At 35.6% G+C, this 13777-nt stretch overlaps 1 protein-coding gene across 1 annotated transcript in view; it reads right to left on the minus strand.

The window, feature by feature from the left end:
* Positions 1 to 860: 860 nt before the first annotated feature.
* The window catches only part of Mdm2 (MDM2 proto-oncogene), a 19134-nt gene continuing 6217 nt past the window's right edge, over positions 861 to 13777 (minus strand). Inside the window, exons 3-9 of the mRNA XM_015482614.2 lie at positions 13334 to 13383; positions 11219 to 11286; positions 10990 to 11086; positions 7565 to 7722; positions 4234 to 4389; positions 3459 to 3536; positions 861 to 1491 (exon numbers count right to left, since the gene is read on the minus strand). Of these exons, the coding sequence (XP_015338100.1) occupies positions 1426 to 1491; positions 3459 to 3536; positions 4234 to 4389; positions 7565 to 7722; positions 10990 to 11086; positions 11219 to 11286; positions 13334 to 13383 (673 nt within the window). The 3' untranslated portion in view covers positions 861 to 1425. The remainder of the gene's footprint in view (positions 1492 to 3458; positions 3537 to 4233; positions 4390 to 7564; positions 7723 to 10989; positions 11087 to 11218; positions 11287 to 13333; positions 13384 to 13777) is intronic.

The raw sequence follows: 13777 nt of genomic DNA on the forward strand, positions 1-13777 counted from the left end.
GAAAATATGGACACAAACTTTTAATTTATTCCCCTCAGTGCTGGGAATCAAACAAGGAATCTCACACCTCACACGTTAGGCAAGTGCTCTACCACGAAACACACCCCCAGGCCGCATGAACTGGTATTTTTTAAACTGAGGACATTTTTTGTAAACACTAAAAACCAAATTAGCATCCAACCATAAGCTTTAACTATAAACTTTTCACAATACAATGCCATGATTAACTTGGTAGACCCACACACTAATTAAAACACTTATTAGAAATTGCAAAAACCTAAGCTAAATATTGCCAAGAGTTACCCCTCTGGGTGTAGGGCCCACATACTCTTGCCAGCTTCAAGATTCAGGTCCCAAGGCATTTAATAAATTTGTACTAAACACCTACATCAACATATTACCATTAAAAAGTTCCTGGCATTGTGGACTTTAGTTCCAAAAATAACCACAGAAAGCCAGGCACATGCCTATGGTAGTCAGTGGTAGAGCACTTGACTCACATGCACAAGGTCCTGGGTTCAATCCCAGCAGAGAACATGTTTACATAGTCATACATGACCAGATAAGTAAAAAGGCAACTATAATTGTTAGATCATTCACTATTATTTATTAGAAACCACTTAAGCCAGACTGCCATGTGCTGACCCAAGTGTGCAGCACTAAAGAAAACAGCAATTTCTACCCCTACTAACCTGCAATGTTTGATCTGTCTCAAGAGACTCCAAACTGCAATATACTTTCAAAGTAGGATGGCACGGTGACTCCAAAAAGAACACTGAGATCTGTGCCTCTGATTACCCATACAGGCTATTATGAAAAATTGCATGCAAAATCCAATAATTACATTCTTGAAACCATTCTTAAAACATTTAATAAATTGTTTATTTGTAAATCAATAAATAGTATACTAAACATAAAAATGTAGAGACATTAGTAATCAATGTACATACAAAGGATTCCACTCTCAAGGATGAATGTTGAGTAAACAGAATTCACTGCATACATATAAATGTGTGTCATTTACGGACTCGCCTCAGAAAGGATGGATTATTCTTAGTTCTTCCCTAGTCTTATAAATTCCAAATTAATAAAGTTTTATTGTGTTTTGGAACTTCCCTAAAGCTAAAGTAGACATTTGTTTGCTACTTATATATGTATACAGATGGGTAAGTCACGGAGGTACGAGTGATTCTGTTTTTGAAGTTTAAATGAACAATGTATTGTTAGTAGTTGGCTGTACAAAATTATCCTTTGGTTCCATTCTAAATTTACAATCCAGGTTTTTTAATGCCCTCCTTTGAGTATGTACAATTGTCACACATGAGTAAAAATAAGTACTTAAGACTTTAAATTAAGGTGATTATTTTTGCTTAAGATTAATTATAATCAAGTTACTTTATATAGACTGAGAGATAATTTTAGAATTCAAAGCTCTGGCCCTGTCTTTTTTTTTTTTAATATCTTTANGCATGAAGTACATTTCCAATAGTCCTTCAATGAAGAAATACAAAGTTAATTTCTGTAACCCTTTAATTACTAATCATAACAATGCTGGTGACTGATATAATTAAGGTAAAATGTATCACAGTTCAATTTTCAGCATTTGTTTTACATAAAATAGTAAATATGTGCAAGACAAATATAGTTATTATCAAATATTGGAAATTCACTGAGAGATTTTAGGTACTTTTACCCACCCATGTAATTGAGATGATGAATGTTCATGTTTGACTACAGACCCTGGGTTTGACCCCCAGCACCAGGAACAAACAAACAAACATATTGCACACTTCAGAGAGACAACAATTTAAAAAAGAAAAAGAGTCAACACTGGGATGGGGATGTAGCTCAATGGGAGTACTTGCCTAACATGTACAAAGTACTGGGTTCAATACCCAGCACTGTGGGGTGGCAGGGAATGTCAATATGTGTTCTCTCTTCATGTACTTAATAAGTACTTTTTTTAGCCTTATCATGCTGAAAAACCCCAAAATTAAAAATATGTTATTATATTTTAGAGTACCTAAAATATATATTATATTAACTGTGTATCTATGAAGTTAGTTTTTTTTTTTTTTTTTTTGGTACCAGGGAGTTAACTCAGGGGCCCTTGACCACTAAGCCACATCCCCATCCCTTTTTAATTTAGAGACAGGGTCTCACCAAGTTGCCTAAGCACCTAGCTTTTGCTGAGGCTGGCTTTAAACTCGGGATCTTCCTGCCTCAGCCTCCTGGAACCACTGGAATTACAGGTGTGCACCACCACTCCCAGCTGTGCCTAACTCATTTTACAAGGCCAGCAATACCTTTTTGAAGACACAGTCACAGCGGTTCATTTAGTTAAGGATGTTTTCTTCTGTACTGAGGCCTGTATCCACTCCCTTAAAGGCTCAATCCTGGACACTGTTGTACCTAGTCTACCTAATCAATCTACATGAAATCTGCCTTTCCTAAAGAAAAATCACCCAATCCATCAGTGACTAGGACTCTAAGATGTGCTCTAAAACCATGGTTCAACTGAGTGTTCCCTAACTCCATACACAAAGGAAATGCTAAAAATCATTCTTGTCAGCAGCCACTGCCAGGTAAAGACTACCATTCTTGGATACAACCCCAAATGTATACCCTGTACTTGTCTACCCTCTCCTGTATTCTCTTCTCTCTTAACTGCTCAGTGCTTCTCCCTTACCCTAACTTCTTGAGGCCTGACTCACTTGGGATGATAAACTCCCCCTCACCACACCTCTTACTGAATAATGAATAACTCCTTGTCTCCTTGCCTTAACTGAAGCATGGCCTTGCCTGAGGACATTTTACATGTGAAATTTGCTTTAAGAAGTCCTTCCTATTGGACGTGAATAATATAACAAGTTAGATTGCCTGTCAAATGACCTAACACAGTAGCAACAAGAGTGGAGATTATTCATTCTCCTACATTGGTTCTCTGTTGTCAAAGGTGGCTACCGTTACCTCCTAAACTAAAACTAAAGGTCTTGCTGGATGCAATGGTACATGCCTATAACTCCAGTCACTGCAGAGGCTGGGGCAAGAGAATTGCAAGTTTGAGGTCAGTCTTGGCAATTTTGCAAGACCCTGTCTCACCAAAAAAAAACCAAAAAACAAAAAAAACATTGGGAACATAACTCATGGTAGAGTGCTCCTGGGTTCAATCTCTAGTACTGCAAAAACAAAAAGCAAAATAAAACTAAAGGTCTTGCAAAAGCAGGGTGGTGCTTCAAAGAGTTCAAAATATAAAAAAGTTCTAACTCCCCACATAAAACTAAACAAATGTAGTACCAGAGTTCACCATAATAAATTAAAGAAAAATACTTTTAACCATTAGACTTTAAGTTTTAACTTAAATCACCCCATTTCATGAAGTAGGTTAGATATATTCTTCTAATCTTGACCTTGGTATATATTTTTTTAATTCCTTAAAGAAGCAGATAAATACTTACAGCTAAGGAAATTTCAGGATCTTCTTCAAATGAATCTGTATCACTTTCCCCTGCCTGATACACAGTAACTCGATACACCTAATAAAGTAAATTCATTAGTGTCAATTCATCACCTTTTCTATTCTACCAGGAAAGTTTCTTAGTAAGTCCTAAACAGACAGTATACACTACTACTATATATAAGAATTCTGAGACTGAGGGTATAGCAACAGTAAAGCACATGCCTAGCACATGTAATGCCTTGGGTTCAATCCACAGAATGCATGCGCCCGCACGCGCGCGCACACACACACACACAGAGGCAAGAAATTCTGAGACAAACAAAGGTCAAATGCAGCAAGTACAAACAAGAAAAACAGTTTCCTAAACTGGTCTTGACTCACTCACTCTCCTTAACTAGAAATAATTTCATAGCAATTAAATCCTCACCCACCATGGAAAAAGTCAATAGATAAATATAGGGGTAACCCTGGACTCTGCGATGTTTTATTTTTATAAAAAGTAAGTTAGAATTAAAAGGTAGGAAATTAATTCAATATTTTAAAATATAGACCATTACAAGAATGCTTATTACGGTCTATTGAGTTCTTGGCATTAGTAATTCAAAAATGAGACAATAAGGAAATACGTAAGCTCAAGTCCACAAACCAATATTCTAATTTGAACAAATCGAGAGACAAGGATTTCAATCTAAATGTATTACATCTTTAATTTAAGCAAAGTCAATTAATATGCAAAATATTTAACAACTTTCTAATATAATTAAAGAAAATACCTCATCATCTTCATCAGAGAGTTCTTGTCCTTCTTCACTAAGGCTATAATCCTCTGAATCAAGAGACTCAACTTCAAATTCTACACTAAATTGATCTGAAACTGAGTCCTGATCCAACCAATCACTGGAATGTTCACTCACACCATCTTCAATATCCTAAGGGGAAAAAACAAAATTAATATACGTATCTTGGCCTCTGTAACAACTTCCTGACTCATCCCTGTGCCTTTTTTCCTCCTCAGATCCATCCCGTATATCCAACGTAATCTAGACTAAGGTTCAAAGTTATTAGTATTATTTTCCCTGTTCAAAAAGCCCATTACTAGGCTGAGGTTGTAGCTAAGTGGTACAGCACTTGCCTAGCATGTGTGAAGCACTAGGTCTGATTCTCAGCACCATATATAAATAAAATAAAGGTCTATCAACAACTTTAAAAGAAAAAAAATCAGAGAAAAAAGGCATTTAAAATCCCTTTGCAGTGAAGGTACATCTAGTATGATATTAACATTTCATTCCTCTCCAACTAGGCACTCCTCCTCCTTTACTAAATAAGGACACTCAGAGACTGTTTCCTAAACTGGTCTTGACTGACTCACTCTCCTTAACTAGAAACAATTTCATAGTTTCTAAATCATACTCATCCTTCTTTGGCTAAATCTCTGCCAACTGAAAGAGCTCTGACACTTTGAATTATCTTTACTACTTGTGTATTACTGATACACATAAATTATGCAAGACAACTGCATGTTTGTCATCTGAATTATAGCAATTTTGAGAGCTAAGACCTGTCTTAATCATCTTTATATATTCAGATTGGTAGAATGCTAGACAGACATATTTACACAAATACAAACTTAGTATTGGTGATTTTTAATGAACTTTGAAAATAATTTGTTTTGAAGAGCTTCCAGATTTAATTTTTTTAATTTATTTTTTAAAATTATGTATCTGTATTTAATTCCTCATTTAAGTTAATTTTTCTTCTTCTTTCTTTGGTACCAGGGAGTGAACCCATGGGTGCTTAACAACTGAGCCGCATCCCCAGCCCTTTTTATTTTGAGATAGAGTCTAAGTTGCTTAGGGCTTTGCTAAGTTGCTGATGCTGGCCTCAAATTTGTGATCCTCCTGCCTTGGCCTCCAGAGTTGATGGGACTACAAGTGTATACCACTTGCCAGGCTCATTCACGTTTTAATAAATTATGTAACCTAATAAGACCTTCAGGTCCTTAATATTTGTTGTCCATGGCTGAGGGTAGCAACACACTAAGCAGAGGGCTACAAATTTTAAAAGTATATTGGTCTAGGAAGCCTGGATATAGATATTATTCTTGATTTGCCACCAAGTAGCCATTTAACCTTGACGCATCATTTAACTCCTAAAGGCTACAGTTACTCTAAAAGGAGTTTAGACTAAATGATCTTTAATAGCTCTATCATTTCTTTTTGTTTTTCCCCTGCAGTACCAGGGACTGAACCTAGGGCCTCATGAATGCTGGGCAAGCGCTTTACTATTGAGCTACATCCCCAGTCCTTTTTTATTTTAAGATAAAGTCTTATTAAGTTGGCCTAGAACTTGGGATACTCCTTCCCCAGCCTCCTATGAATAGCTAGCATTACAGGACTGAGCCCATTTTTTAAAACAAAACTAAACAGTGGATATTATTTTACAATCTCTAAGGTCAAAATATTTTTTTAATGTGATGTTAGAAAAATAGTAGAAAAAGTAACTTCATCAGCTTGATGCATCTTAAAGAGATCTAAAGAGAATCAGGTTAGAGTATATAACTTATCTAATAAAGTGACCCCCTTCAATTAACTAGTCTTCAATTAACTAATCTTTAGTGAACAATTATTATAAGGGAGTAAATCACAAGAAAAAAATTAAATCTTAGAAAGCACATTCTGTGGCAACGGTCTGCACTGTGGGATATTACAAATCTATTTTAACAAATAAAGTTTTAACAAACATGGTTTGCCAATTTGTTTACCTGTTATCTATGGCCACTTATTGTTATGGTAAGAGTTTAGAAACTATGATAGAAACCAATGGCCCTTAAAAACTTGCTTCTCATACTGAGCAGGAGCTCATGCCACCTAGTGGCTGACATGAGTAACAGCTCTGTTAAATACTCTGGAAGACACAAACATACTCCTATAATCACTGTTTTGGAAGAAAAAAAGCAAATACAGAAGTAACAAGAACACATAAAATGTAAGAATAGGATTATGATCATAACTGGTTCAATCTCCTACATCTTCTAGAGAACTATAAAATAAGCCAGGCACAGTGACTCATGTGTATATAATCCCAGCTACTTTGGAGGCTAAGGCAAGAGGATTGCACATCTGAGGTCAGTCTAGGCAATTTAACAAACAAGACCCTGTCTCAAAATTTTAAAAATTCCATTTATCAAAATGCTTAACAAATGGAACATTGGAATTTTCTATTAGTATTAGAAAGTACTGATACTCTTACCAACCAGGCACAGTGGCACACCACCAAGGGACTCGGGAAGCTAAGGCAGGAGGACTAAAAGTTCAAAGCCAGCCTCAGCAACCAAAAAGTCTTAAGCAACTTAGTGAGACCCTGCTCAAAATAAAAAAGATTGGGGATGTGGCTCAGTGGTTAAGTGCCCCTGGGTTCAATCCCCAGTACCAAAAAAAAAAAAAATACTGACACTCTAATCATCCATGCAATACTGAACCGACACTTCAGGGATCTGACAGACATTCCCTGATGTCTAGATCTATGTATATAGCAAATATTAAGTTCAGACTATGCTAACTTATCTGTTAATGGCTATAATGAAAGTTTAGGGCTTTGTTTTGTTTGCAGTGCTGGGGATTGAATATATAGCCTTGCACGAGGCAAGCACGGTACCACTGAGAATAAAAAACATTTTAACTCTAAATATTCAAGATAAATTTGCCTTAGAAACCCAAGAAACATAATTGAACTAAACTTATAGTCTTGTTTCCTTATTTTTAAAAAAGTACAACTTTCAAATTCTTAGACTATACTCCAACATATATGAATTTACTATTAGGGTAGTAGTTCACAAAGACTCTCTAATATAGGGCAACATTAAAAACTATGAATATTCGTACTACTTCACCCTTACCAGAGTTATTCCATTATCTTTCACCCTCTCCCCAAACCTGGAGTTAGAGGTGGGAAATCTATGTAATAATTATATTTGAAAGTTAAATTTCCCCGTGTTCAGTAGCAACATCACACCATACATGTGCATTCTATCTGTATGCTTATTATGATTGTCAGGCCTACATTTAAAATACAAGAACTTTATTTTATTTGAAACAAGAGTATTACCGGATTTGATGGAGTCTCTATTGATTCACTGCTACTGCTTCTTTCACAACATATTTCCCTTATTACACACAGAGCCAGGCTTTCATCAAAGGAAAGGGAAATACTATCAGATTTGTGACGCTTTCGTCGTTCACCAGATAATTCATCTGAATTTTCTTCTGGATATGGAAGGAGAAAGAGGATGATTAAATTTATGTACTGTAGGATTGATTTAAAATTGAAATGTCTTTAGCATGTCTATCATATAGTATTGATGAAATTAAACAGAAAAAAATGATAAATTACTATTAATGTTTCAATAGTCAACATTTTCACTAGATCTGTCCACCTAAAAAGTTATAGCAGCGCATTTTTTAAAATATTTTTTAGTTACACATGGACATAATATCTTTGTTTTGTTTATTTTTATATGGTGCTGAGGATTGAACCCAATACCTCACATGTGTGAAGCAAGCGCTCTGCCACTGAGCCAGAGCCACAGCCTCAGCCCAGGGCATATTTTTATAAGTTTTCCCATCTTCAAGAAATTTGCCTCCATAAGTCACAATAACTTTAATCCATCAAAAGCATTTACTAATCAAGCAATTATGATTTTTCTGTCTAAACTTTAGGAAGTAAGATTTCTTTTCTTTCTTTTTCTTAAAAAAACCAATAATGTCTAATTTGCATAGAAGGCATTTGGGAGTTTTTGTTGGTAGTGGCCTTTTACAGTATTAGGGATTGAACGCAAGTGCTCAATTACTCAGCACAGAAGAGTTTTTTGTTTGTTTTTGTAGTGCTGAGGATCCAGAAGGTATTCTTTATGGTTCAGTTTCATCAATACCCTGCTTTATTCTGTATTTAAGAGACAGAGTCTCACTACATTGCTCAGGCTAGCACCAAATTCCCCAACTCAAGCAATTCTCCTGCCTCAATCTCCAGAGTAGCTGGGACTACAGACACAACAACAGCATGTCAGGTACCCTGTATTTTCAACACAAGTCAAAACCAGTGAAAACTTTCACTTTAAATAATAAATTTTCTCTAACTTAAAAATAAAAAGTCAAGAGTGCTAGTCAAATCTGCCAGACATGAATGAGATATCAGATATTGAAATAGTATAGGTCACTGGTAGAGCACTTGCTTAGTACATGTTAGGGCTTGAGTTCCATACCCAGCCTAGCAAAAGAGAAAAAAAAAAAAAAAAATCTAAATAGATCAAAAAGCCAAACATACAACAAAACTATTCAAAAACCTAAGAAAACATTCTTTTTTCCATCAAGCATGCTAATAGCTCTCTCCAGCCCAAGAAAATATTCTTTTAATATAGGATGGGGAAGCATGCTAATAGCTGCATCTCCAGCCCAAGAAAATATTCTTTTAATATAGGATGGGGAAGTATAACACTGCAAAGCACTCAAGAAAGTATCAATATCAAGAGCAGACCACAGGGCTAGAGTTGTGGCTTAGTGGCGAGCACTTGCCTTACACATGTAACATTGGGTTTGATCCTCAGTACCACATAAAAATAAGTAAACAAAATAAAGATAGTGTGTCCATACATAACTGAAAAAATACAAAAAAAAAAAAAAAAGAGGAGACCAGAGGAGCTAAGGTGTAGCTCAATGGAAAAACATCCAAGGAGAGTGCACAAGTCCCTGGTCCCTGGGTTCAGTATCCCCAGCACCAAAAAAAGAAAAAAGAAAAAAGACAAAGCAGAGTGGCAGCATACACCTATAATCCCAGCAACTCAGGAGGCTGAGGCAGGTTCAAAGCCAGCCTTAGCAACTTAGCAAAACCCTAAGTAACCTAGTGAGACCCTGTCTCAAACTAAAAAATAAAAAGGTCTGGGGATGTGGCTCAGTGGTTAAGCACCTCTGGGTACAATCCCCGGTACAAAAAAAAAAAACTAAACCATGTTAACGTTGCCATGGCAAAATAAAATACCATCAATATAAGCTAGAGGGCAACTAGAAGGAAATATCTACAACATACACAATAGAAAATGGCTAATACAGCCACATTATACAAAGTCCTCCTTCCAAAGACTTGATTTTTTTTAATTCAGAAATAGGAAAAATAAAGTCATAGAGAAATGCAAATGGCTAAGAAACTTTGAAAAATCTCCTACCTCCTTTTGAGCAAGAAAATGTAAATTGAAATAAGACATCATTTTTTGCCCATGAGAATAACACAAATTAAAAATGTTAAGATTTGAGAGGAAAGATTTTTATACACTGTTCATAGGAATATAAAAATGGTACAACAATTTGCAATTTATCTTACAGAAATGCCTACTTAATTATTTAAGTTTATATATGAAACTATGTTCACTGCAATCTTTCATCACATAGGATTAACTAAAATGTAATCTATGTGCCTGGCCGAGTGTGGTGGCGCACACCTGTGATTCCCGTGGCTTGGGAAGCTAAGGCAGGAGGATTTCAAGTTCAAAGCCAGCCTCAGCAACAATGAGGTACTAAGCAACTCAGTGAGACCTTGTCTTTAAATAAAATACAAAAAGGGCAAGGGATGTAGCTCAGTGGTCGAGTGCCCCTGAGTTCAATTCCTGATACCTTAAAAAATTAAAAAAATATACACACATATATATACAGACACACACACACACACACCACTTTATATATATTGCCCAGGCTGGCCTTAAACTTTCAAATCTCCTGCTTTAGCATCCCAAGTAGCTGGAATTATAGGCATGCAACAACACTAAGCCCAGTTAGTTATGAATTTTGATCAAGCAACAGCCCCTTCCTCCACTATCTTTTCTCTGGAAAAATGTTCTTAGCAATTTTAACCTTTTCTTTAATTCTAAGATACTATTTACTTTGTTTTAAACCCAATGGTAAATTTTTTACTTATTAAAGATAATTATTAAAAAAATTTAACTGCTGCCAGGTGTGGTGGTGATGGTATATACCTGTAACTCAGCTACCTGGGAAGCTGAGGCAGGAGGACCAGAAATTTGAGGGCAAACCGGACAACTCAACAAGGCCCTGTCTCAAAATAAAATTTGAAAAAGGACGGGAGATACAGCTCAGTGATAGAACACTTGCCTTCTATGTGCAAGATTCAATCCACACTGTGTATATGTCTCTCTCTCTCTCTCTCTCTCTCTCTCTCTCTCACACACACACACACACACACACACACACAATTAACCACAATGGTAACTAAGAATTTTGGCTACAATAAAGTTTATCCTTGTCCCCATTATAGAGTAAACTGTGCCCATTGTCAACCAGGAAAAAAAAAAAATGTTACTAAATGCTACTAAAACTGCTATCCTATAGACCAAATAAAGTAATAGAAGAAATTCATTCAACTAAACCAAAAGCAGCAAAATAATTTCACTAATCCTAAAAGTACTAATTTCATTAGAGAAAACACCACACAGCTGTTTACTATACCAAATAAATATTCATGAATACCTGTCTCACTAATTGCTCTCCTTCTAGATGAGGTAGATGGTCTAGAAACCAAACAGGAAGATGAAGGCTTCTCTTCTTGTAGTTCTTGCACAAGGTCCTAAGCATTCAAGAAAAAATAAAATATGTCAATTTAAACTTATAATGCCAGGAAGTTAAAATTCTGTTTTGTATAAGTATCTGTGCAATTTTCAAGAAACATTTTACTAAAATGAATTTATTTAAAAATTACCTTCTGATCACTCCCACCTTCAAGGTGACACCTGTTCTCACTCACTAATGTGCTGGAATCTGATGGTTCTAAGACAAAATAAAAATGGAAATCACAAACTAGGAAAGAAAGAGCTATCCAACATAAAGCCCATACACAATTTAACCTTTCAATAAACATTAAACAAATGCTTTCCAAGTGCCATCCACATGCTATGTAGTTATATGAGAACTCAATTTTAATATAAGATACCTGAAAGAGTAATTATAAACACATTAAAAGAATATACAACAGCAAAGAAGGTAAAGCGATGATTATTTGATAGGGGTGGGGGAGGGGGGTCTGAGGAGCAAACAATCAGGAAGGATTTCATAATAGAGTAGGTGAAATAGGACTGGCTGGGAAGGACATTCCAGATTGAGGAATAACATGTGAAAAATCATTCAGATGCAAACTAACTGTTGCTATTTTAGGAAATTAAGGACAGTTTTACTAGAAATCAAACAATCAGAAATGTAAAGGGTCCTAATGTCAGACCAACAGCACAAGGATGTCAACAAGCAGTGCGTCATTGCATTCCTCCCAGTAGACACTTCAGAATCTTCCTTAAGACAGTATCGAAGCCACTCATCACTAAGGGGACTTAGTTCAAGAAATAAAACTGATTTCCTAGCTCACAGATCCATTATCTCCAGAGAACAATCAAACCCCTCAATTACAGTGATAAACTGCTCTGACAAAACAGTAAAAAAAAAAAAAAGAGAGAATAGAGGCAGGGAAACCACTGTTAAACAGCAGCCTAATAATTACTTTTATTCTTGGATCAGATGGTAATATTCTTTTCTGGATTTTAAATCCTGACTATGGTATAGTAAGTATTCAATTCTACACAAACTAACACCATATTAATAAAATACTATCCTGTATGATGCAGAATGCAAACCTCAATGAGATAGGAAAGAGAAAAGTGCAATACAACAAAATAACCAGAGCAACAGAAAACAAAAGAAACTGAATATAGAACAGTGGGATCACAGGGGAATGGTCAATTCATTCTGAAAACTAAGCTACTGAGAGCTTTTCTTAATTGTAGTTCAAGGATGGACATTTGGAAAGCTATAGCATACTGGAGCCAACTTCTAACAACACTCAAAAAAAGCACAGTACATTTCTTCCCAACTCAACGTTTATAATCTGAAAATGAGAGTGTTTACACCATGGAATCAGCAACCACTTCAAATCAAGATTCTCCCATGGAAAATGGGTTAAACATTTATCAGCATACTCCTGTATATTTATTTACATATGCATCTTTCTGAAACAAAACCCCAGGGCCTTCATCAGATTCTCAAAGGAAGATGCAACTCAAATATGACCAGTTAAAAACTTCAATTGAAGGAATTAAAATGCCATTTACCTACAAAAAAAAAAAAGGGAAACAAAGCTTTTGTCTACTATAAAAAGGAAAATACAAAAAAGAAGACTTATCCTTTCAAAGAGTTCAAACTAAGTAACTATATTCCTTTCCAAAGCATCTCAACAGGATTCTCAAGGTTTGACACACCTCTTCACTGAGCAGAGCTTTTGAAATTATCTACCTCTCAAAATAAATCCTGATATCCCAAGATTTAAACTAATATAATAGGATATTTGACTTTATATTAGAATCTTCCTACTATTTTAGTTCACATCTATTTCTTTCTACTAAAGTTTGTCATAATTTTATTTAATATAAAGTAACAAGAGAATCAAGTCTAGGAGTATAGCTCAGTGCTAGTGTTTGCCTACATATATGAGGACCATGGGTTTGATCTCTGCCATAACAAAATAAAAAGGCGGATGCAGTGATGCACACCTGTAATCCCAGATAACTGGGAGGCTGAAGCAGGAAGACAGTGACTTTGAGGGTATCCTGAGTACCTCAGGAAGACCCCATTTCAAAAGTTAAATGAATATATAAAGAGAATCACAATTATAAAATATAAGCACAGAGAAGTATCTTCAAAACTTTTTTTTTTGCCATGCTAGGGATCAAACCCAGTGCCTCACATATGTTAGGCAAGTGCTCCCCCATTGAACCATACTCTCAGCTCTTAATACAAAATATTATATTTATGATGTTCAAAATTAACTTACCCTGCTGATTGACTACCACCAAATTTTTGTAGATCATTGTATATATTTTCCTTGTAAGAAGAAAAAAAATCAAGAGATATACATTTTAAAATTTAAGTACATATTTTGTATGAACTACTACACATACTCAAAATGACAGTTTTCAAATTATATTACAGGCAGGCTTTTAGATTTTAAAAAACAACTAAATAGGGGCTGGGGATGTGGCTCAAGCGGTAGCGCGCTTGCCTGGCATGCGTGCGGCCCGGGTTCGATCCTCAGCACCACATACAAACAAAGATGTTGTGTCCGCCGATAACTAAAAAATAAATATTAAAAAATTCTCTCTCTCTCTTAAAAAAAAAATTAAACAAACATACTGTCTCTAAATAAAATATATATTTAAAAAAGGGGCTGGGAATGTGGCTCAATGACTAAGTGCCCCTGGGTTCAATTACTGGTGCC

This window comes from Marmota marmota, unplaced genomic scaffold, assembly GCF_001458135.2.
Source record: "Marmota marmota marmota unplaced genomic scaffold, marMar, whole genome shotgun sequence".
Lineage (NCBI taxonomy): Eukaryota > Metazoa > Chordata > Mammalia > Rodentia > Sciuridae > Marmota > Marmota marmota.